This window comes from Crocodylus siamensis, chromosome 3 (assembly GCF_052110815.1).
Source record: "Crocodylus siamensis isolate JL-2025a chromosome 3, ASM5211081v1, whole genome shotgun sequence".
NCBI lineage: Eukaryota > Metazoa > Chordata > Crocodylia > Crocodylidae > Crocodylus > Crocodylus siamensis.
This window is the reverse complement of record NC_143397.1, coordinates 220,486,346-220,510,049: the sequence shown is the minus strand read 5'-3', so window position 1 is coordinate 220,510,049 and position 23,704 is coordinate 220,486,346. Positions and strand designations below refer to the sequence as shown.

Sequence of the window (23,704 nt, the reverse complement as noted above, 5' to 3'; positions counted from 1 at the left end):
ATCCTACTAAAATAACTATATTTTTTATTTCATGTTACTATTTATGCTGTCTTCTCATCTGAAACTTCAGGTTTTTTCGTTACTGCTTGAGTAAGGCATAAAAATAGTGAAGAAAATTAATGAGGATTAAATATAATTATTCCTAAATTCATCATTCCCATAGAAATGGACTCTTATTGAGAATGGACAGAAAAAAAAATTAATACGTGTTTAAATAGTTTTAGGTCAAATCTTGTAATATTCATTCACCATCAAACTTCACACCAATTCTTGAGGGGAAATTTGTCTGGGGGAAGACTATAAGATTCATGCCTTTATTTTGAGACATTTCCAATATCTCCTTTGTCTGTACCCAATTAACTTTGACTTATTAATTTTATCAGTGTCAGGATCAGCAGACTCAGAGTACTGATCTGTTAGGCCAGGGACTGGCAAAATATGCCCCAAAGGGTAGATCAAGCCTGCCAAGCACTTTCATCCAGTCCACAGAGCCCACCAACAAATTGTGCCCTGCCCAGCCCTTCTGCCAGTGAGGTTGGGAGCAAGGCACCCACACACACACCCACCCCCCAAACATACCCTATTGCATTGTTTCCACCCGCATGGGGGGAAGAGACTGGCCCGGCCAGCATTCAGCTTCTGTGTGGAGTTGCTGCTGCCACTGCTCAAACCACCAGGGACTTACTCTGCTTCTCCGGTCTCCTGCTGGCTCCAGTCTCCGGGCAGCAGGTAGGGAAGCAGCAGGAGCAGGGCTGCAGCTGGGTCTGAGCGTACAGGTTGAGGATGGAGCTGGGGCTGTTAGCAGCGTAGAGCCTGTGCCCAGGGTGGGTAGTGGCAGCACAGAGCTTGGCTGGGCACCATGTGGGTATGTGAGGGAGGATGGGGGAGTGTGGGAACTGCTCCCCCCCGACATCCCATAGTGCACAGCCCTAGCAGGTGGAGGCAGCAGTGGCAGTAGCAGGTGGGGTGCTTAGAGCACAGGCGCCCAGCGGGGCATGGCTCCAGCCAGTGCTGCACATCGTAGTGAGGGATGCAGCCTCCATTGGGCCATCTGTATTGCTGTATTGCTGGCTCTCTCAGCTAGGCTGTTTTGTTGATATTAACATATTTAGCATATTTTTCATGGTAAAACTCTAAAAATTAACTTAATATAAATATCAACTAGGACTTTGTCCTGCCTACAATTTGGCATAGTTATTCAGAATACAACTACATATTGGGATATAGCTGTATTCTTTAAGTAACATAAAACGTTGTTGCTTATATGTAATTAACATTTAAAAGATAACTTTCTTATATTGTTTAGACGGTAACTCATTGTTGCGCTGCTTATTACAACTTGAAGAAAGAGACAAGTGATCTTTTGTTATATTTTGCAAAAGACTTCTACTGACTGCTGAACAGAGTATGGCACACAAAAGACCAATGGAGTTAGCTAGCTGAGTTTGTCAGAAAAGAAAGGTAGGTGTGAAAGATGCCTACTGCTGGACTCCCTCTAAAAGCGGGTGGGGGGGTAGCTTGTGTGTGCGAGAGCTGACAACACAAGCACTTCTCCAACAAAATGCAAATGGAAGCTAGTAGTCTCAAGATGCAGCTAGCAGCACTGCAAGAGCTGGGACCAGGGTAAAATCAGCTGATCCATGGAGAAGAGACTGGCTGTTGACCACTCGGCTACCACAACCAAGTCCTCGATCTCTATAGATCAGGATATAAAATTTCAGGGAACAGCTTGCTACTTCCTTAAGCAGTAGGACAACAGTCGGGGGAAGCCATGACACTTTTTTTGAAGGTTTGTAGGAAGAGGCTAAATAGCTATCCACTTGGGATGGTATAGGAACAGTAAATTATGTGCCTGTGCAGAGTTAGACTAGATGGCTCATGAGATCCCTTCTCATGGGGATATCCTGCTGCAATACAAACCTAGTAATAAAAGAAGAGGAATGTATCCTAATTGCTGGAAAGGAGGGACCTAATATCCCAAAGGTTAGGCAGCTGTTCTACAGAGGAGAATCTGGTAGATATAGTAGATCACAAACCTAGTGTTAATCAGCAATATGATATTGTTGCATAAAAATGAAACCTCATTCAGGGTATATTAACAGGCATAAAATATGCGGGAAAATTATTACTCTTCTTTAACTAGTATAGGTAAGGCCTTGGCTGAAGTACTGTGTTCAGTATGCTCACTCTAAGATGTAATGGGCAAGGCCAGTGGAGAGCAATAAGAATGATCACAGGCTTATAAATCATGACCCATGAGGACAAGATGAGTAAGTTTGTTATTTCTAAAAACAAGAAGAAAAGATTTAGAAATAATGATTTTTATACTTTGTTTTATAAAGCCAATTCTTCTTACTTTCTTAACAAGTATTGCTTACAAAGGCTTCAAGTTGAATTTTCCATTTTGGTCAAGTATGCCTTGTGATTTCTTACAAGTTTTGAAGAAGCCATACCGGATCAATTTACTTTACACTAAAAGGCATGAATACTGAAGTCAGAATTAAATGTATTAAAGATAAAAATACTTACTTCTGCACTTCTTCCCATTGATGTCTAAGACAAATCCTTTGTGACACTTGCAGATGTATGAATCATCATTGTTAACACAAACATGCTCACAGCTGTGGTCAACTGATTTGCAGATATCTTCACCTGGTAATAGTTTGGATATTTAATATAGCATCCCATTTAAAGTACTGCTGTAAATTCAAAGATTACAAGGACAAAATTCCAGGAAAATGATTCTGAACTTCTTTGTGTATAATGACATATGCAAATAAATGTCAGGTTACTCACTTCGGCAAGTTTTCCCATTGTCTCTTAATATGAATCCCTCATTGCACTGGCAGGTATATGAATTGTTAGTATTAACGCAAACATGCTCACAGCCATGGTCAATGGACTTACAGAGGTCTTTATCTGTGAATTATTAAGAAGGTTTGCTAATTAAATCACTTTTACAAATGCAAACATCATAAGGATGGTCTTCCAGTTAAAAGAAAACTGAGGTTTCTTCTCTCCTTATCTGCTGAAGACACAATTGTATGGTAAAGATCAAGCTACTTACTTCTGCATGTTTTCCCATCCTCTCTTAATATGAATCCTTCATAGCACTGGCAAGTGTATGAACTATCAATATTAACACAAAGATGTTCACAGCCATGGTCAACTGAATTGCAAACATCTTTATCTGAAAATAATTGAGAGCACTTGCTCGTTAAAACACTTCTTGGAAAAGAGAGATTACTACTTAATCTTCTATTAAAGATCAGGCTACTTACTTCTGCAAGTTTTCCCATCCTCTCTTAGTATGAATCCCTCTTGGCACTTGCAGATGTACGAGTCATTACTGTTAACACACACATGTTCACAGCCATGATTGATTGATCTGCAGAGGTCTTCCTCTGAAAATTTTCAGAGAATTTGATAGTTAAAACACTCCTTGAGATGCCTACATAACTAGATCAAAGATAATCCCCCAATAAAGGGCAAGCTACTCACTTCTACATGTTTTTCCATCCTGTCTCAGTATGAAACCCTCATGGCATTTGCAGATATATGAGTTGTCACTGTTAACACACACATGTTCACAGCCATGGTTCACTGATTTGCAGAGGTCTTTATCTGAGAATTGTTAAGAGAATTTGATAGTTAAACCTTTTCTTGAGATGCCCAGATTACTAGAACAAGGATAACCCCCCAAAAACGGCAAGCTACTCACTTCTACATGTTTTTCCATCCTGTCTCAGCATGAATCCCTCATGGCACTTGCAGATGTATGAGTTGTCACGGTTAACACACACATGTTCACAGCCATGGTTGACTGAGTTGCAGAGGTCTTTATCTGAGAATTGTTAAGAGAATTTGATAGTTAAACCTTTTCTTGAGATGCCCAGATTACTAGAACAAGGATAATCCCCAATAAATGGCAAGCTACTCACTTCTACATGTTTTTCCATCCTGTCTCAGCATGAATCCCTCATGGCACTTGCAGATGTATGAGTTGTCACTGTTAACACACACATGTTCACAGCCATGGTTGACTGAGTTGCAGAGGTCTTTATCTGAGAATTGTTAAGAGAATTTGATAGTTAAACTTTTTCTTGAGATGCCCAGATTACTAGAACAAGGATAACCCCCAACAAATGGCAAGCTACTCACTTCTACATGTTTTTCCATCCTGTCTCAGCACGAATCCCTCATGGCACTTGCAGATGTATGAGTTGTCACTGTTAATACACACATGTTCACAGCCATGGCTGACTGAGTTGCAGAGGTCTTTATCTGAGAATTGTTAAGAGAATTTGATAGTTAAACTTTTTCTTGAGATGCCCAGATTACTAGAACAAGGATAACCCCCAATAAACGGCAAGCTACTCACTTCTACATGTTTTTCCATCCTGTCTCAGCACGAATCCCTCATGGCACTTGCAGATGTATGAGTTGTTACTGTTAACACACACATGTTCACAGCCATGGTTGATTGATTTGCAGAGGTCTTTATCTGAGAATTGTTAAGAGAATTTGATAGTTAAACTTTTTCTTGAGATGCCCAGATTACTAGAACAAGGATAATCCCCAATAAATGGCAAGTTACTCACTTCTACATGTTTTTCCATCCTGTCTCAGTATGAATCCCTCATGGCAGTGGCAAGTATACGAATCATCATTATCAACACAAACATGCTCACAGCCATGGTTGACTGATTTGCAGATGTCTTTACCTGGGAATGGTTTACATAATGTTTAATGCAGTTTCCTAATGGAATATTTTTATAAACTTACAGGGATAATTATACAAGTAAAGGGAGACAGGAAGCAGAATATCTGGAAGTGAGTCTGTAGATTTTTGAGTGATGTTAGATGGTTATTTACGTGGGACATTAGTTTATCTCCTATAGGTAAAAAAGAGGGAAATGCATCATTTGGATTGCCTTCATTTAGAAAGCAGTCTTTTTGGACTAGGGACAGAATTTACACACAAACTGGCTTAAGTGATCAGAAACTAGTTTAAACCTGTAACAAAACAGAAGTTAAGTGTACATAAACCAGTTTCAAAATGGCAGAAATTGGTTTATGATAAACCTGGTTGAATGTACTATCAGACAGACTTAATTCATTGAGGTCAAACCGGCTTATGTAACTTCTGTCCCTGGTTTAAATTAAATCACAGTCCCCCAGCATCCCACCATGCCTTGTAGCTCTGGGCTGGGCTGGGATATCTGCTCCAGCAGAGCAGGGCTGGCTCCAACCCTGGCTCTCTAGCCAGAGCAGTGAGGGCTGGCTGATAAGGGGGTGGGGGTAGGAAGGACTAAATGACCTTCTGAGGTCCCTTCCAACCCTAATTTTCTATGATTCTGTGGAAGCTGACACGTTTAAAATAGGAGGCAAATTTATAACATGGAGAATTATTATCCATTGGGACAATTCACTAAGGGAAATTTGATCGATTTTTTATCATACACAATTTTCAAATGAAGATTGGCTGTTTTTTTAAGGAAATGCCTGCTTGAGATAATTAATTCAGGAAAGGCCTATGGCCTGTATTAGGCAAGTTAAGAGTTCCCTTTTGCCCTTATTACTCTAAAAATAATCGTCCATTAAAGGGCTGTGAGATCCCAATCTACAGTGGAGCTCAAGCTACTTACTTCGACATGTTTTCCCATCTCCCTTCAGTTGGAATCCTTTATGGCACTGGCAAACGTATGAATCATCAGTATTAACACAAACATGTTCACAGCCATGGTTGACTGACTTGCAGATGTCCTTGTCTAGGGATAGTTTAGATGACATTTAATACAGTTGGCTAGCTAAAACACTCTTTATAGAAATACAGATTACAGTGATAAGAATAATTATTGTAGACTGAAAGGGCTGTGAAGTTACTTCTTTTCCTGCTGAAGACCCAGCAAATATATGGCTACTTACTTCTACAGGTTTTCCCATTTTCCCTCAGTATGAATCCATCATAGCACTGGCAAGTATAGGAATTGTCACCACTAACACAAACGTGTTCACAGCCATGGTCAACTGAATTGCAAACATCTCTATCTGAAAATAATTGAGGCGTTTGCTAGTTAAAACACTTCTACAAATGCATACATTACAAAGTTTATATTCTATTAAAGATCAGGCTGCTTAGATACTTACTTCTGCAAGTTCTCCCATCTTCTCTTAGTGCAAATCCATCATGGCACTTGCAGATGTATGAATTATCAGCATTAACACACACATGTTCACAGCCATGATTCACTGATTTACAAATGTCTTTTCCTGGGAATAGTTTAGATATTTAATACTGCTTCCTAATTAAAATAGAGGTATAAATGCAAATCCCATAAAGTAAAAAAAGCAATGAAATTCTTCCGCTGCTTTTTTTTGTCTGCCTCACTTACAAATATAAGACAAAACAGTTACTTACTTTTGCATGTTTTCCCATCCTCTGTCAGGGTGAATCCCTCACGGCATTTGCAGACATATGAATTACCAATATTAACACAAGTATGCTCACAACCATGGCTGACCGACTTGCAAACATTTTTACCTGGTAATAATTTAGATGGTTAGGAAAATTTGCTAGTTAAAATGTCTAATAAACACGGTCATAATTTTCCAATAAAGAGTGCATAGTTTAGTATGTCCTTGAATTAGTGGAATCCCTCAAGCAATGTGTTCCCAGCCATCACTGACTTTTTCATCCTTCATAACAGACACCTTTTTATTCACAACCATTTTATTCAGGGGGAAAAATGTAAAATTCTAGGCTAGGTAAAGATGTTATACCTATTTTGCTTTAACCATGCAGAAAAGCACTCTGAAGCTGTAATTGAACAGACGTCCGTGTCTCTCACAGTGTTTTGAAAACGGTGGATTATCCTCTAAGTTAACACTTGATGGATGAGTTTTAGACTAAAACTTGTGTTGTTAGAGTGCTTTATTAAATGTCTGTGCCAGATCCCATAAAGGGTTAACCTAGAACACGATCGCTGTCACCCCAGGCAGTGCTGTGCAAGGCTGCACTCTGGCCTTAGGCAGGCAGTGGTGCACTGTGTGGCTGGGGCCGTTGCATGGCCAGGGCTTTTGCAGGGAGAGAGACCCCAGACCTCACCCCCTTGGCTGGGCAGTCCTCCCAGTCAGCCCAGGGGGTCTGTGGAGGAAAGGGCTCTGGGCTCTGTGTCTCTGCAGCAGCCCCAGCCCTGTGGTGCACTGCTGCCTGGCCAGGGAGGCTGTAGGAAAAGGGGCCTGGGGTCTGTGTCCCTGCAGCAGCACTGGCCCCAGACCCCTTTTCCTGCAGCTCTGGCCACTGCCTGGCTGGCGGGGGGTGCTGTGGAGGAAGGGGTTTGGGATCTGTCCCCCACACAGCTACTGCTGACAGTCATCAGCTGGCAGGGGAGCTGGAGGGGTGCTGGGCTAGGGAAAGTGGCCACTCCAGCAGCCTCCTGGGAGGTAAATGTTCAAACTTTGCTCATGCTCCAACTTAGGGGTTGTCAACTGGGGGTACACATACTCACAGGGGTAACTTGGGAAGGCCAAGGGGTACATGCGGGTAGGTGGGGACAGAGTGCTACCACCCACCACCCCACACCACTTTGCCTAAATTATTCAAACCCTTTTTATCATTCTCCATTACGTATTTTGGGCAAATAAATGAAACATCATTAATAATACTGAAAGCTCCTTGGTTGCTATGTAAGGAGATGAGCCTTGGAAACAGTTCAACTTTTTAACCTGATTTCAGAAAAAGAAATTGCTTGCCTGTTGCAAAAAAGCAACTCTGTACTAAAGAAATTTTGCATCACTAATAGTCCAATTTCAGAGCTACTGATTTATGCTGCATATATGATGATACTATACAGAAATCATATAACAAGCAATATAGCATCAGGCTTATTGGTCTGATAACTTACGTTTACAAGTTTTCCCATCATTTCGTAATCTGTATCCCTCAAAACACTGACAAGTATAGGATTTTTCACCATTCACACAGATATGTTCACAACCATGGTCACTCAATGCACAGTAGTCCACTCCTTCATGATCATGATTGAAATTGTAGAAAAAAGGAAGAAGTTAAAGGTTTATGCATTAGTAACTACTCATTTCTAACACTGTTGCAGGTCATATGAAAAAACACATACCTTGCATGGCTTGAACAATAATTAATTTCTCCATCCTAAAATATACCTTTAAGATATTGCAACAAAGTCTTTAGGTATGATTTGCTGTGGTTCCATAAACAATATTGAGGAAATTGAGGAATTACTACAGGCCACCAAACCAAGGGGAGGAGCTGGAGCTGGAGTTCTCTCAAGAACTGACAGAGGCTGTGCATGCAAGGGACTTTGTTGTCATGGGTGACTTCAATTACCCAGACATAGATTGGGAGGAACACTTGGCTAAGTCAGATCATTCACACAGTTCCCTGACTGTGATCAAGGAGCTCTTCCTGGCCCAGGAAGTGCAAGGGCCAACCAGAGGTAACGCTCTCCTAAACTTGGTCTTGGTCAAGGGAGATCTAGTGTGTGGCTTGAACATTCAGGGTAGCCTGGGAGACAGCGACCATGAAATTATCAGATTCACTGTCTGCCACAAGGTCAACAAATCAGCCATCAGAATTGAAGTCCTGGACTTCAAAAATGCTGACTTCGACAGGTTCAGAGCATTAGTAGGGGAGGTAATGCAGGAACAGGAAGGCAAGGCAAATGGGGAGCATGAAGAGTGGTCAATGCTCAAGGATACGATCCTCAAAGCACAAAAGAAAACTGTTTCTGGAAAGAGGAAAGGCAGCAGAAGGGCTGGCAAGCCCTCCTGGCTAAATAGGGGCATTGCAGTCCTCTTAAAAAATAAAAAGATGTACACACAGTGGAAGCTAGGGATGGTCCTCAAAGAGGACTATACAACAGTGGCCAGCACTTGTAGGGAAATAATCATGAAAGCCAAGGCGGTGACAAAGTTTAGGTTAGCTACAGTAGTCAAAGACAATATGAAGTCCTTCTTTAGGTATGTAGGCAGTAGAAGGAAAACAAATGGAAGTGTGAGACCCATGCTTAACACCTCGGGACAGCTTGTAATCGGCATTCAGAAAAAAAATAACTCCTGAATATTCACTTCACTTCAGTATTTCACCGGACCAAGGGGAAAGTCAAGCGAGATAAGGCTCACAGGGGACATGCCAGGACTGACAGCCTCCCCATTGTGGATGCTGAGTGGGTGCAATACCAATTAGAAAAGCTAGACATTTATAATTCAGCAGGACTGGATGGACTCCCTCTGAGAGTGCTGAAGGAGCTGGTTAAGGTCATCGCGGAACCCCTGGCAAAGCTCTTTCAGAATTCGTGGTGCACAGGGGAGATCTCTAAGGATTGGAAGAGGGCAACATAGTGCCCATCTTCAAGAAAAGGGAAGGAGGAGGACCTGGGCAATTATAGGCCAATCCACCTAACCTCCATCCCAGGGAAAATCCTGGAAAAGCTCATTGAAGAATTTTTGTGTGATCTGCTTGTGGAAGGTAAGATTCTAAATGACAGCCAGCATGGCTTTGTTGCGGATAGGTCTTGCCTTACCAATCTCATCTTCTTTTATGACCAGGTCTCTTGCCACCTGAACACAGGAGACATGGTCGACGTTATATACCTAGACTTCCAAGAGGCTTTTGATCCGGTTTCCCACGATATTCTTATGGGAAAACTGGACGATTGTGGGTTCAGCTGCTTGACGGTTCAGTGGATGGGAAACTGGCTACAGGGTAGGACCCAGAGGGTTCTCATGAGTGGATCTGTGTCATCCTGGTGCAAAGTGGCTAGTGGTGTCCCTCAGGGGTCCATGCTTGTACCGGTGCTTTTCAACATCTTTATCAATGATTTGGATGGGGGAGTGAAAAGCTCGCTGGCCAAGTTTGAGGATGACACCAAGTTAAGGAGCAGTGCGGACATGTCAGAAGATAGGTTGCTGATACAGGCAGACCTGTACTCAGCACTGGTGAGACTGCAGTTGGAGTACTGCACCCAGTTCTGGGCACTGCACTTCAATAAGGACATGGAAAAACTTGAAAAGGTCCAAAAAAGAGCCACCAGTATGATCAGGGACTTGCAAGGCAAACCATACGAGGAAAGGTTCAGGGACCATGGCCTCTTTAGCCTAAAGAAGAGAAGGTTGAGAGGGGAATTGGTAGTGGCTTACTGCTATATCAGAGGAGTGCATCAGGAGCTCAGTGAATAACTGTTCACTAGGGCATCCCTGGGGAAGACCAGGACCAATGGATATAAACTCCTGGAAGGCTGCTTCAGGCTTAATACCAGGAAAAACTCCTTCAGAGTCAGGGTGTCCAGAGTGTGAAATAAACTCCCTCCAGAGGTGGTGGATTCACCTACCCTGGAGGTTTCCAAGAGGAGACTAGACAGTCACCTCACTGGGTTCACCTAACCCCAGTTGTCTTCCTGCCTAGGGCAGGGGAGCTGGACCCGATGATCTGCAAGGTCCCTTCCAACCCCAAACAATCTATGAAATCTATGAAAAATACCTGTCTACTAAGAAAATAGCTTGCAAACCAGAGTGCAGTCATTTCAGTGCTTGTTCAAAAAACATAAAAGCTACTTTACTATGATTTCATGCACTATCCAGGAACAAAGCTCATAATCATTCATCTTTTACTGATGTTGGTGCACATTTATTTGATGTTAAAGCATATACATGGTGAATCCCAGAACTAACTGTTTGCCTGGTTCTGTAACTATAGAAGCCAGTGGAAAGGCTCTTGTTGATTTCAGTGGACTTTGGGTCAGCCCCTGTTTACTTTCAGCTAGAACAATAACTGATAAAGGTGGCTTTAATTCAGTTACACTTGGCCACTTGACTTCATAAGGATTTTATTTTCTTTAATGACAGAGAATTATGCCTTGAGAGTTCCATATGCAGTGCTCAACTCAGCTCTGTTTTATGTCATTGCATGCAGGGTCCTGCTTGCGTACTGTAATCAGATGTCAGAGCAGAAACCAGTTTATCATAAAGATGATACAGTTGTCTTAGGATACTCCTGCCTGTGTGTATGGCACCAGTTGCTGGACTCTCAGATGTTTTTACACTAGAAGTAGAGTATGCAAAGTGGTAAGTCCTCTGTTCAACTGCTCATTTATGCTATCGAAAAGTGACAAAAACCTTTTATGACAGTCTAAGAGAATTGTCTATGATGAGATTTTAACAACTCAGCTGAAGCTCAGAAGCGGCACAAATTCTGTTCCCAACATGATGTGCAGAGTGAATAAGCTGGCAAGAGGAGGAAATATTAAGGGAGGACCTAAATCAGTGTCAAAAGGATCCAGAAATCACTGTACAGCTTCAAAGTTCCTGATGGGCATCCAACTACTGACTGGAGAAAAATAAGTCAGATTAAAAAAATATCTTTTCTACTACCATTCTACTTTCCATTGGCAAGTTGATAAGCTTTTAAAATCAGAACACGGCTGTTTCTCTGTAACAACTGGCCCAGTTAGAAACACTGGGCTGCATCATCCTTCTATTCCTCTTCCACCTAAGAGACATAAGTTTTGTCGTGCAAAATTATTTGACCCTCATCTTGAGACCTGCAAGGATGGATAGAGTTTTATGGACAGTAGGGAGGCAGGAGAGGGTGAAGATAAAGCTGTTTTCTGCTTTTCTTGAATTTCTCCTGGATCCTCTCTGTGACTGTAACTCCGCAGAGGTAGTCTGATTCCTGCTGAAACTATGCCCAAAGGAAAGGAAAGCAGTAAATTTAGAGGCTTGAGAGGTAATGTGGCTTTCAAAGTCTGCAAAATCTGCCAGAACTCTCTCACCAGAAAGGACAGTTCCAGGAAAAGTCAACAAGATGACATTCATTCAGCTTTCTTTCCTTCTTAGCCCCTTCTGCATATTTTTTTCCAATGGCAGTTTGGCTCACAAATGCAATTACACTGCGATGATTCTTAATGCTCATTAGTTGCATAAAGAAATGAAAAAGTTGCTAAACCAAGTCTAATTTCTGATGCACTGGGGCTCCTATGCTAAATGGATTAGTGACTCTGTCCTGAGGACATGTTTCTCTTGGGTAAGCAGTAAAGCAACAGAACACTTACATACACACGTGGTTTTAAGGACAGGAGCCCACTGTTCTATATAAGTGTCCACATGAGCAAGAAGGATAGAAGCTGATGAAAGTAAAGGGTGAAATATTCCAGTGGCTGCTTAGCTATAATAATCTGTTCACCCATCAAAACCCTCAACTCTAACAGTAGAGAGAACAGCATAGGCCCAGAATCCTCTTCACCCCTACCAGCAGGAGAGAGAACGGAATTAGACACATGACTGTCTGGGTAACTGAGGCTAGAGCCATCTCCTCTCAAAGGGATTGTGGAACTGCAGCCTGAAAACAGTCTCTAAGGCCATTTATAGATGTCACATTTTCTAGGTTTAATCTGGACTACAGTTGTCACTATATGCTCGTTGATGTCTGTAGTCTGAACTAAAAGTGGATCCAGTCTGAATGAACTAATTAGGTAATCCTTTTTAGGAACTCAGCAAATAAGCACTGCAAATATCAATCCTCACAAGGGAAAAAAAAACCTCTCAAGTGGGTTTTTGCAACACAACAGAGCCTACTTTCAGGTAGAAAGTAACACCTTTACAAAGTCAAATGAGCTGAAAACCTCACTGGTGACTACTTTTCAGTATCCTGATTAAGCTCCCAACCCTGCCCAAGCGCATGGGCTACTGGTCTGTGAAGGGAACAAACTCTCTTGTCCCCACCCACTGCCAGAACACATTGGCTGAGATAGTCATCAACACGCAGGTCAATTGCACTCAATAAGATTTCTGGAACAGCACTTTAGATAACAGTAGGCATGTCTACATGTGCATATGCTGCTGGATGGGTTTACTCTGGAGTAAACCCACCCTGGGCCTACATGTGTGCCCATTTGGGAGCAGATTTGCTGCTCCTGGCAGCAGTCTGCTCTAACTTCCTCTGGCCCTGCACTGGCCCCCTGCAGCAGCCAGGGGGGGCTTTGGGAGGGAATCCCCACCCAGCTAGGGGCTCATTGATAACTTCCCTACCAGCAGATTGGGACAGGGGGCTGGAACCTGTCCCTCCCTTACAGCTCTTTCCAAGCCACCTGCCTCTGATTGCCTGATTGGGCTGTGAAAAATCTGTAGGGCTGGGACCTGCCCCTGAGTGGGACAGTTCCTGGCCAGCCCTGGGCTGTCCAGGGAAGTCTGCACATTTAACTCAAAACTGGATGGGGACTGCCTGAAATGGGACAGTCCACAGCCACCTCCAGGCTGCATGTGCAGACTTCCCTGTGCAGCCCAGAGCTGGCCAGGAGCTGTCCCAGTCAGGGGCAGGTCCCAGCCACCTCCAGGTTGGGTAGGGAACCCTCCCCTTGCAAAGAACTCCCTGCTCCAGCTCTGCAATTATGGAATGGGGGCTGAGACATTGCTCACTGCCCCCGTTGTGTGATCATGGATTGGGGTCTGGGAGCTCCATGCTGCTGGAGCAGGGGGACATTGTCCCCACCCAGGCTCCAGTGGTGGAGTCCACTCTGGCAGCTGGCAGCTCCTGGAGGCAGGGAGCAAACTCTTGACCCCTGCCACCTGGCTGACTAGGAGCAAATTTCCTCCCAGTCAGCCATCTCCATGTACCTTACTGCACAGTAATACGCAACAGTTAATTTGCTACTTGCACTTGGAGGTAGCAAATTAACTGCTGAGTAGAGTAAATTACTGTGCATAAGGATCTCCACGTGTAGATGCAGATGCTTACTATGGGTGTGCGAAATGGGCTGAATTCGATCCAGATTCGGATTTGGCCCAAATCAGGGACAGTGATTCTGTTTGTTGATTTGAATCACTGTCCCTGATTTGATTCTTCTGAATCCAAATCTGAAGATATGATGCTGTGCCCCTCCCTGGGCTTAGTGACTGGTGCCTCCTGGGTATGGGGGAGGCATCTGAGGTTACTCCGTGGGCAATCGCCGAGCTGGAGAGGTGGAGGGGGGACCTGTGCACTCCCCGGTGAACCTGGAAGTGGATCAGATGTACTTCCAGTCCACTTCCGGGTTTGCTGCTGAGTATGCAGGCCCCACCCCCGTGCTCTTGTGGGATGCTCCATCCAGCCCACCATCCTTGAATGCAAGGAGCATATGAGGTGTGAGAACTGAAAATAAATTTTCCTGTGAAGTATGTATTTGATCCCTCAGAACACACTGGCAAACTTGACTACAAATATTTTAGGGGGAATCTAGTCTTTTCTGGAAGGTTTTTGTATATATTTAATAGAGGTTGATGGCACCTATTCTTTGGAAGGCTCAGTACATTTTCTGGATTTTGGTAAAGATGGCTAATATGCCCTGTTTTATGTATGGCGAGAAAGGAAGATCTGACGCCTTACAAATGAGCAGGTGGTATCTTTTGTACTTTTTTAATGAAGAGAGAAGATACTTAGTAGGAACTTTCATGTTTTTTATAGTCATTTATAATAGTATTTAGGTTCATTTGAAAATTCCAGCCAAAGGAAGTTAGGTATTCAGAGCTCATTGGTTTATACATCTAAGTCCCCTAAACTGTTTTTATATCGGCTAAATTTTTGCTTTTTATTCCGTCTTCATGTACTATTCATGAGCATTCAAAATTTATGCCCATACCCAAATCAGTATTAATGAATTTTAAAAACACAAGAGGCAAGCACAAATTGAAGATTCATCCCTCTTCTTTTAAAAAGAAATATACTTTACCTAACAGGAGAGGAACAATATTTGGATTTTAGCCAGGTCAAATTAACAGTCTCAGCTGCTTAGCTGAAAGCACAATTTGATGTGGAATAAGTTATTAATTTTCACTTTTTTTAAAAATTACTAGTAGCAGTCATTATAAGATGAGAAGCAAACACATTGTCATAGAGCAGATGGTGGCCCATGGACAAAGGAAAGTGAAAAATGAAAGGGTCAATTTTCATCCCACCAAAAAGTTAGTATTTAAGTTTTAAGGAGCATTTATATGGATATCAAAACATTTTGAGTTGTTTTAATTAAGGATAAATGTTGTGAAAAGTATAGTAAATGTAATGCTTCAGAGTTTAAATCAGCCTGAATGAGTAGTGATCAGGATGAGATCTAATGTGAAAGCAGATTAGTCCACACTACTTCTGTGGAGTTTTACATCTTCTTTGGCCACCACGAAAGACTGAACATTGGCTAGATAGATCTCAGGAGAGAACCAGTCTGACAATTTCTGTGTTCTTAGCACTTTCCCCTGCTTTAATTTTGAATAAAAAATGATTATCAAGCGACTTACGTGTGCAGGTTTTTAGGTCTTCATTAATGATAAATCCCTCAGAACACTGACAGAGGTAGGAGTCGTCCGTGTTCAGGCACAGCTGCTCACAGCCATGGTCATCCTCAGCACAGTGGTCCACTCCTATTGATTTATGTTAGAAGTTGAAGAAAACAAATTGAAGGTTTAAACACCAAACTCAGGACAGTGAACTTAGTGCTGGAGTTTTGGTAAAATGATTATCAAGAAAAAAAATCAATGACACTGTATTTGCATCATTATCCCACCTGAGAAATCTGAGTTAATTTGTTCCTCAATTATAAAGTGGCTTAAAATGATATGCCTCACTTAACAAGGAGGTTTAATAACCCCCATTTTACAGACTACAAATGTGAGTCACAGAATGGTTTTATCTGGCCCGTAATCATACCAGGCATCTGTGTCTAATACAGCTGGGAAGAGAGAACTCGGAAAGCCTGTCCAGCTCTGCAAGGCCATTTTCTCTTCTCTTCCTTCAGAAGAAAGAATCTCTCCTTTGCTGACCATGTTTTTCTCAGAAAAAAAATGTAAGCATGAATTAAAAATTTCAAGTGGCTACATATAACAATTAGAGGATTATGAATAAATTCTGTTAAAAATATTCTGCAGATAGGTACTATTAGTTAAAGATTAAATGCAGGACAATTAAAAACTAGCAGTGTAGGTAACATCCTTAACATAACCAGTTTGCTTTTTATGAGTCCAATGAAAGGTATGATAAAACCAAAAGCATGTGTAGGGACAGAAATGAACCTAGGTTTAAAGTCTAAACTAACTAACAAGGGGCAATTAAAAGGAACAGCCAATAGCTCATGCAGCAAGCATTTGTGAATGTACAATGTACAGGAGCTGATCAAAGTAAGTTGGGGTGGGGGGAGAAGGGTAGGCAGGATTGGGGGGGTAGGTTCACTGGGTGGTTATTTGTCTCAGGGTGGGAGGAGCTGAGGGTCTAAAAATAGCCCCCAGAGGACCCACTTGCTTTCCTGATCCCAGCAAACCCTCCTGGATACCAACAATCCCTCCAGGCCCCCTGTGGACCCTGCTTGCCCCCCAAACCTGACAAACCCTTCCAGTCCCCACCAACCCCCCATGGATTGTGCTGGTCTCCCCAATCTCTCCAAGCCCCCATGTAGACCCTTTTGCTCCCCCAATCCCACCAGACCCTCCCGGTCCCACTTACCCTCCCTATTGACCTGCTTGACCTCCCCCAGTCCTCCCAATCCCTCCCCCTGCACAGACCATGCCTGCCCCCCCAATCTCCTATGTGGACCTGCTTGCCCCTCTGATCCCCCCAATCCCTCCCATGAACTCTGCTAGGCCCCCTGAAAGCCTCAATCCCCCCACAGACCCAACCAGTCCTCCTGTTCCCCCCAATCCTTCCTGTGAACTCTGCTAGGCCCCCTGATCCTTCCCACAGACCCTGCCTGCCCCCCTAACCTTCTTGTAGACCCTGTTAACCCACCTGATCCCCCCATGGACCCCACTTGCCCCCCGCAATCTCCCAAAGACTCCACTGCCCCCCATCCTGATTTACTTTAGATCAGGCAGTCATAACTTTCCACTAACTCCCCCAAATGTCTGTACATACCCCAAATCATTTACAGATGCAAGGTCAGCTAGATTGTCATACTTCTATTGATAGCTCTGTTAAGACTAGGAAAGCCTTTCTGTAGGGAGACTTTTTAAAGATATATATATATTTTATATAAAGCATAACAAGCTTGCCGGAACTGGTCCAGCCTTAACATCATACATAGTTATAAATATTGTTGACTTGAACAAATGAGGCTGAGACTGAAGTTTTTATGAGTTATAGTAAGCTCCAGATGGCACAGTTTCCTTTTTTCCATGGGTTTACATCATCATAAATAGAGTTGTGTTCTGGAGCAGTTATATAAGAGGAATGTGAAAAAAACTAAATCACACAAACTGCCATCCTGTTTGTCTAATTAAATCCTCTGCATTCTAATCTCTTTTACAGAAGAGATGCCCAATGTAACATATATAATTATTCTCATTTTTAATATTTAAATACTCTATTTTCTAATGCTATACCTTTTTATATGTTATTTTAGGTAGCAGTGAAATAAAAAATAAATGCTATTTATCATACTTGTGAAACTAAATAGATACTTAGGTCAATGCCATGTTTTAAGAGCTTGATCTGTAAAAATAAAAACTTTAATGAAAAAAGAAAAGGCCCAGATTTTCAAAAGTGACTACTGATGAAAGAACCTGGATTTGTGGGAGCCTGCAATAACCTATTTTGTAAAGTATTGAACTCTTATCTGAAAAAATCAAAACAGGTTAATTTATTTATAATACAATATATACATTTTTTGTATGGTGCAGAATCCATCTAAAATGGAAGGGTGTTTGTGTTGGAAGCTTGCAAAGAACTTTTTTCAACTATTTAGTTGGTCTAATAAAAGATATCACATCTACCCAAAGAACCTTGCCTGCCTACATCCTTAGACCAACACGGCTACAACCAAGAACCTTGCAGAGTCCACCAATACTTTCTTTTGAGTATACCTTTTTATCATTTCTTTTGAATATACCATATTTAAAATGACATGCCTCTCAAAAAGACATACACCTTGGTTTTGCAAGGCAGAGGCTGTGTCTACTTGAGACACTGAATGCGTAGTTGTTACTGTGCAGTCAATCTTTTATTACTTGCATACACAAGTACTAAAAGACTGAGTATTAACCAGAGTTACTGAGCAGTAGCATCATGTCATGCTTCGTGCCATGTGATGCTACCGTGCAGTAGTAATGAGCTACTGCACAGTCAGCATCTCATGTAGATGCAGCCAAAATGTAGAAAAATATTTTTCCAGTCATGGCTGACAGTGTAACATGGAATGAGTTCTTCCAGAAACTATATTTCCAGAAGGGGCAATAGCAAGTTTGTTATTTTTTTTTACTGAAAATAACAAAGTTTCCATACCACAAGCTTCATCAAAGTACTACAGACTACATGTAGTAGCCCACTTGCCCACTGCTCCTTTAAGGCTTAAACTATAGTACTCAGCCCACAGCTATGGCTCTGAGAAGGTTAATATGGACTCCATTCCTTCTCCTTGCTGGGGCCAGTGACAAGTGGCAGCCATTTTGGAGGGCTGATTTTGTGGGGAAGGGTGTGTGTAGTATGCCAGTAATTATGGTAAAAGAAAAAATTACTTTCTGATCTGGTTCATCAGAAAAATGTAATTCTGTATTTTTAAGTATCACTTTAACTTTGCAAAATGCTTCTGGGGAAAAATGTATCCGTTGATAACTAAGGAACCAAATCAACAGCCTTGGCAAGATTTTTGGAATAACATTGATCCCTTGTTTTATGATTACTATAAACATGAAACGTATTTTTAATGGAAAGTCTCCCTCAAAGAAAACAAACCAGCCTTTGAGAAGGGAAAAAGTCTCTGTGAACAAATGTTATTATTTGGTGTACTGCTGTCTGAATGTCAGCTTATAATAGTTATGCATTTTTAACATTAAACATTTCCATTATATCACACATGATGGTTGAATCATTCCTGCTATTAGGATTTTATAAGTTAATACATTAGTTCTCCATTGGGTGGACATATGTAGGCATCTAACCAGCATTACTTCACTACAACTGGCTCTTTTCAGTTACAGTTACAGTTATTTATATAGCACAAAGAAATCTCAAAAAGGCCTCTGGAGAGTACTCTTATTCTTTTAAAAATTCAGCCCACTGCAGTAACTAACTGCAGCAGTCTGTGAGAAACACTCACTTCTGCACGTTTTGCCATCATGGTTTAGGGTGTATCCAGGATGACATCTACACACAAATGAGTCTTCAGTGTTAACACATTCATGTTCACAGCTGTGTGTATCCAGAGCACAGAAGTCTACTCCTATGGAGACAAAGGTTAAAGGACACAAACTAAGCTTATTGGTTTCTGAAACAAAATGGCTTAGAAAAGCCCATGCTGCTCAAAAGGCACTAGATCCAGTAGCGCAGGGCTGTATCCAGCCTGCAGGGGTTAATGTATGACCTGTGGGCCTCCACTACCCCAGCACTCCTGATGCTGTGGCAGCCAGGTCTTTGGGGTAGGGCAGCACAGCATGAAGAGCCTATTGGACTTGCTGCCTGTGTGGCAGCAGTGGCAGGAGGCTTGCAAGGGTTGGGGGAAGGGCAAAAACTTTTGGAATCAGAGCCTGACCCATAAGCTCCTGGCCTGATCCAAAGTCTATGGAAAGGCTCCCACTGATTTTAAGGAAATTTGGATTATGCTTTTTGTTCTCACTTGTTTTCCTCACACTAGGTATTATGCTCGGAAATGTTTTCAGTATTCAGTCCTTTGCTCCTTCCCTGCTCAAGGCATTCTAAACCTAAAAGTACCAAATATATTCACAATGCTATTTAAAAATTAATTAACAGTGGTAATGTAGACTACTATTCAAAATGACACAGGTATATTAAATGACAGTATGACACAGGTATATTTCCTTAGTGCAGAAAACACAAACCAAAACAGAAATTTTTAGGATGACAAAAAAAAAATCATATTTGAAAAGAGTTTATTTTCTTAGCTTTACCAACGTGAACTTTCAATTACTGAAACAATGCTGCTGTATCTTCACTAGGTTCATGCATCTAGCAAAACTAATTCCTTGTGTGATTGCAAGTTTTGCTCAAGTCTTAAGAATGTCACAAGATGCCTCTGTTTTGGAGGCCCCAGGCTGGAGGAACTGCTCCATGCAGGAGCCCTGAGGAAAGCAGTGTATACACATGCCCTGGTTAAGAAGCTTGATACAGCTGAGGCTAATTTCTAAGTGTTTAAGAAAGTGGTATGGTGATTTAGGGGACATGTTTAAGAACACTTAAGGAACACTAAAGCTACTTTTAAGAACCTAAATAATATTGCCATTCCCAGAACTAGTCAAAGGCATCTATCTCTCCTTGGCTAAACTAAAATAACAAAGAAAATATGAAGCATCTGCAGAAATCCATTTGTGTTATGACAAACTAAAAACTTAGGAACATTTAAAGAAGTAATGAGTATCAATATCCTTCATTACTCTTCATATTTACTTTGAACTTTCCAGGGGAAAAAAAAAATCTAATGGCCTGTGAAATATCAGACAGAGCAGTATAATTATGGCAAAGTTGTGGGGAAGGAGGCTGGGGAGAGATAAGTTAAAAATCAGGCATAAAGGGAAAAGTGTTTCAGTCTTTACAATGGAAGAGACTATGATTTTTCCAAAAAGCCTTCTACTTGTGTGCAAAGTTAAAGCAGATGCCCTGATGTGCTTAGGTCAACTTACTTTTGCAAGTTCGCTTATCTGGATTAAGAGTAAATCCTTGTCGGCATTGACAAAAATAAGAATCATCTAAATTAACACACTCCTGTTGACAGCCATGGTTTTCTGAAGCACAGTAATCCGGTCCTGAAAATAAAACAGAAATGGGATAAAGAAACCCAATGACCTCACTTCATTTCAATTAGTATTTCTTTTTCTGGACACTGTCCTGACTTCTTGCCATACTGTTTTAAGTATTTAAAACAAACTGTTCAGCTTTCACACAGACTACAATACATGAGAAATATTTTTAATGAACCCTGGGAAGATAATTTTTCAAAGGGCTATACAGAAGTTAGTGTTATCAGTATTTCTGTGAATTTTGCAGCCAAATACTGTAGGTCACACTGAAAACATTGATCTGTTTTTAAACAAAACTCATAATTATGTTATTTTACTGCACGCAAGTTAGATATGCATTATGCTAAGTGAATCAGTTTACATCAAGTATACTTGTGAATGGCATTCATCATATAGGGGCATTATTTCACCAGCAGCACCAGTGTTTGAATGACTTTGGGTTGTTTGTTATGTGATTTTTGAGATGCAAAACTCTATGTGAGACGAAAAGGTTGCCAAGAATGCTTGGGGCACCTGTACACACTACAGGGTTTTAGTCCCTAGGATTGCATTCTATGCCCCCTACATTGAAATGATGAGTTTTTTATTGAAATATTTTTATTTTTCTGTCACTGTATCTATGTTATTGACCTGGCGGCCACAGGTGCCCACTGAAATCAGAAGCAGTGAGGGCTCGATCCTTTTTTTTGTTTTTTTGGCAGAGCCTGCCTGCCTCTCCTGCCAGGGGGCCATTAATCTATGCCATTAATCTGTCAGCTTGCTTCCTGGCCACAGGAGAGGCTGGAAGGCTTTGCAGAAAAATGGATCAGGCCCCCCGCCATTTCTGCCTTCAGCAAACCCCTGCAGCCAACAGGACATCTGGAGCTGCTTGAGAATGGGTTGGCTTCATCCTGGGGCAGGAAGGGGTGTGGGGGAGTGCAGCAGCAGGAGGGTGGCCGGGTAAGCTGGTGGCTGGAGAAGGCAGTGGGGATGGTGCATAGGGTACTGGAAGCCCAGGTGGGATTGGGCAGCCCACCTGGTCTTCCACTGCACCGTGCACTGTCCCTGCAGCCTTCTCTGGCCGCCAGCAGACTCAGCTGCCCTCTTGCCACCTCCCTGCACTGCCCCAGAGGCAAGCCAGCCCATTCCCAGGTGGCCCCAGGCATCCTGCCCATCACAGGAACCTGCTGAAGGCTGAAGCGGTGAGAGGGGCCCAGTCCTCTCCCATTGCTGGGGGGCGAGCTGAGTAGTAGCTGCAATGTTCCAAGTTGCAACATTAAAAATTAAACTACATTGGGATATAGTTTAGTTTGCAAGGATGCAAAGTCATTTAAACCCCCCAAAACTCAAGTACATGTAATGTGTGATGCCATTAAGCCACACAAAGGGAAATTTCTGTCACGAGTACATCATGACACCATCAAGTGTGCAAGAGCCCTTGGTGTCCACACCTGACCTTGAACCAGCTCACATTGAACCAGTTCAAAATAGTAGTTCATTCCTCAGAGACGTTTTGTTTTGGGCTGTCTGCTGGTTTAATCACACATCACTGAACTGGTAACATTATTTATGTTTTCAAGCTTTGTCTTCATAACCAGAGGGACTAAACACTTACCTTTGCAAAAGAAAATGAAAAATCTAAGGTAATCACTTGACTCTCTGGAACTGGCGTCCTAGTCACGGGGATATAGTGCCTCTGCCTTAGCACCAATGGGAATTTCGGCCTGATTTGTCATCGAGATGTGAGTTGAAGTCAAATTTGTAGAGAATAATTTCAAGAATTTTAAACTTATGGGCTAAACACAGAGAGTCAAAAAGCTCAAGGCAGAATCAATTCAATCTTTACAGGTTTATTGAAACTGCATAGGTTGAACTAATAACCGACTGAACTGACTTTCGTTTTCAGTTGGGAAAGGCAAGCAGAGGCCTGACCCGGGCCAGAAGACAAAGGGTACTAGAGCATACCTCCCAGCTTGCCCCCACAAGAGAAGGAGTTCCCCTTATAGTACTGGTCCTGCAAACCAGGCATCTGGCCACAGGGGAAGCCCCACTCCACAGGTTGGCCTGGGATCCTCCCACCCCGGTCTGCCCAGCTGCAGGAGTTGCGGGGGGGGTGGGGAGAGGGGGGCAGGGAGGGGGAAAGAGAGGTGGGTGATGAGGGTAATTCCTCCCATGGGGCTTGACTGGCGTGAGTCACTGACACAGGGGAAAGGGGGAAAGGAGTCCCCCTGCCTGGGACTGGCCCCATAGCCTGGCATTTTCTCACATGGGGAGAGCCCCACACTGGGGATCCCCTGAGCCCTGGTCTGCCCAGCTGTGGGGGGAGGGGTTCCCCTTCTGTGGTTGGGCTGGTGTGAATCACTGACATGCAGGGGCGAGGGGGAATGAAGCCTCCCACCACAGTCTTAGCCCCCTGAGGTGCGGTCTTCCTAGCTGCAGGGGCTGGTCCCAGGGGGTTTTCCCCCTCCCTCCCTAGTTGGGCTGGCTCCATAGAAAGAAGGATCATGCCCTGCAGCCCAACACAAGCCCCTTGGGCTGCCCTCTGTATCTTGCCAGTTGCCACTGTGCTCTGGTGGGATGTGTCAGGCAGCCTCAGGGGCTTGTGCTGGGTGGTGGGGCCTGATCCTGCCTTCTGTGGAGCGCTCCTGTCCTTGCCACTTGGTGCAAGACCCCTGGTCTGCCTGGCATGTCCCACTGGAGCCTGGCACCAGCAGCACCTGGCAAGATGCGCTGGGCAGCAGGGCTCGATCCTGCCTTCTGTGGAGTGCTCCGGGCTGCTCGGCACATCTTGCTGGCTGTTGCTAGTACCAGGCTCTGGTGGGATGCGCCAGGTTCCTGGGGGGCTTGCACCTGGCAGGGGCAGATTAAGGTGTATTGGGGCCCTGGGCAAACACAGAATTGGAGGCCCTTCCCCCCATGGGAGCTGGATGGGGAGGGGGGAGTGGGGGGAAGGGCCCCTTCCCCTTCTGGTGCTGACAGGACCCCA

The 23,704-nt window shown here is 43.0% G+C and overlaps 1 protein-coding gene across 1 annotated transcript in view; it reads right to left on the bottom strand.

Moving 5' to 3' along the window:
• MATN2 (matrilin 2) overlaps positions 1 to 23,704 on the bottom strand; it is a gene marked incomplete at its 5' end in the record, with an annotated part of 105,410 nt that overhangs the window by 12,445 nt on the left and 69,261 nt on the right. The window contains 18 exons of the mRNA XM_090037709.1: positions 2,530 to 2,652; positions 2,797 to 2,919; positions 3,068 to 3,190; positions 3,282 to 3,404; positions 3,502 to 3,624; positions 3,722 to 3,844; positions 3,942 to 4,064; positions 4,162 to 4,284; positions 4,382 to 4,504; positions 4,602 to 4,724; positions 5,649 to 5,771; positions 5,929 to 6,051; positions 6,151 to 6,273; positions 6,422 to 6,544; positions 7,908 to 8,030; positions 15,301 to 15,423; positions 19,086 to 19,208; positions 20,623 to 20,745. Coding sequence (XP_089893835.1) covers positions 2,530 to 2,652; positions 2,797 to 2,919; positions 3,068 to 3,190; positions 3,282 to 3,404; positions 3,502 to 3,624; positions 3,722 to 3,844; positions 3,942 to 4,064; positions 4,162 to 4,284; positions 4,382 to 4,504; positions 4,602 to 4,724; positions 5,649 to 5,771; positions 5,929 to 6,051; positions 6,151 to 6,273; positions 6,422 to 6,544; positions 7,908 to 8,030; positions 15,301 to 15,423; positions 19,086 to 19,208; positions 20,623 to 20,745 — 2,214 coding nt within the window. The remainder of the gene's footprint in view (positions 1 to 2,529; positions 2,653 to 2,796; positions 2,920 to 3,067; positions 3,191 to 3,281; positions 3,405 to 3,501; positions 3,625 to 3,721; positions 3,845 to 3,941; positions 4,065 to 4,161; positions 4,285 to 4,381; positions 4,505 to 4,601; positions 4,725 to 5,648; positions 5,772 to 5,928; positions 6,052 to 6,150; positions 6,274 to 6,421; positions 6,545 to 7,907; positions 8,031 to 15,300; positions 15,424 to 19,085; positions 19,209 to 20,622; positions 20,746 to 23,704) is intronic.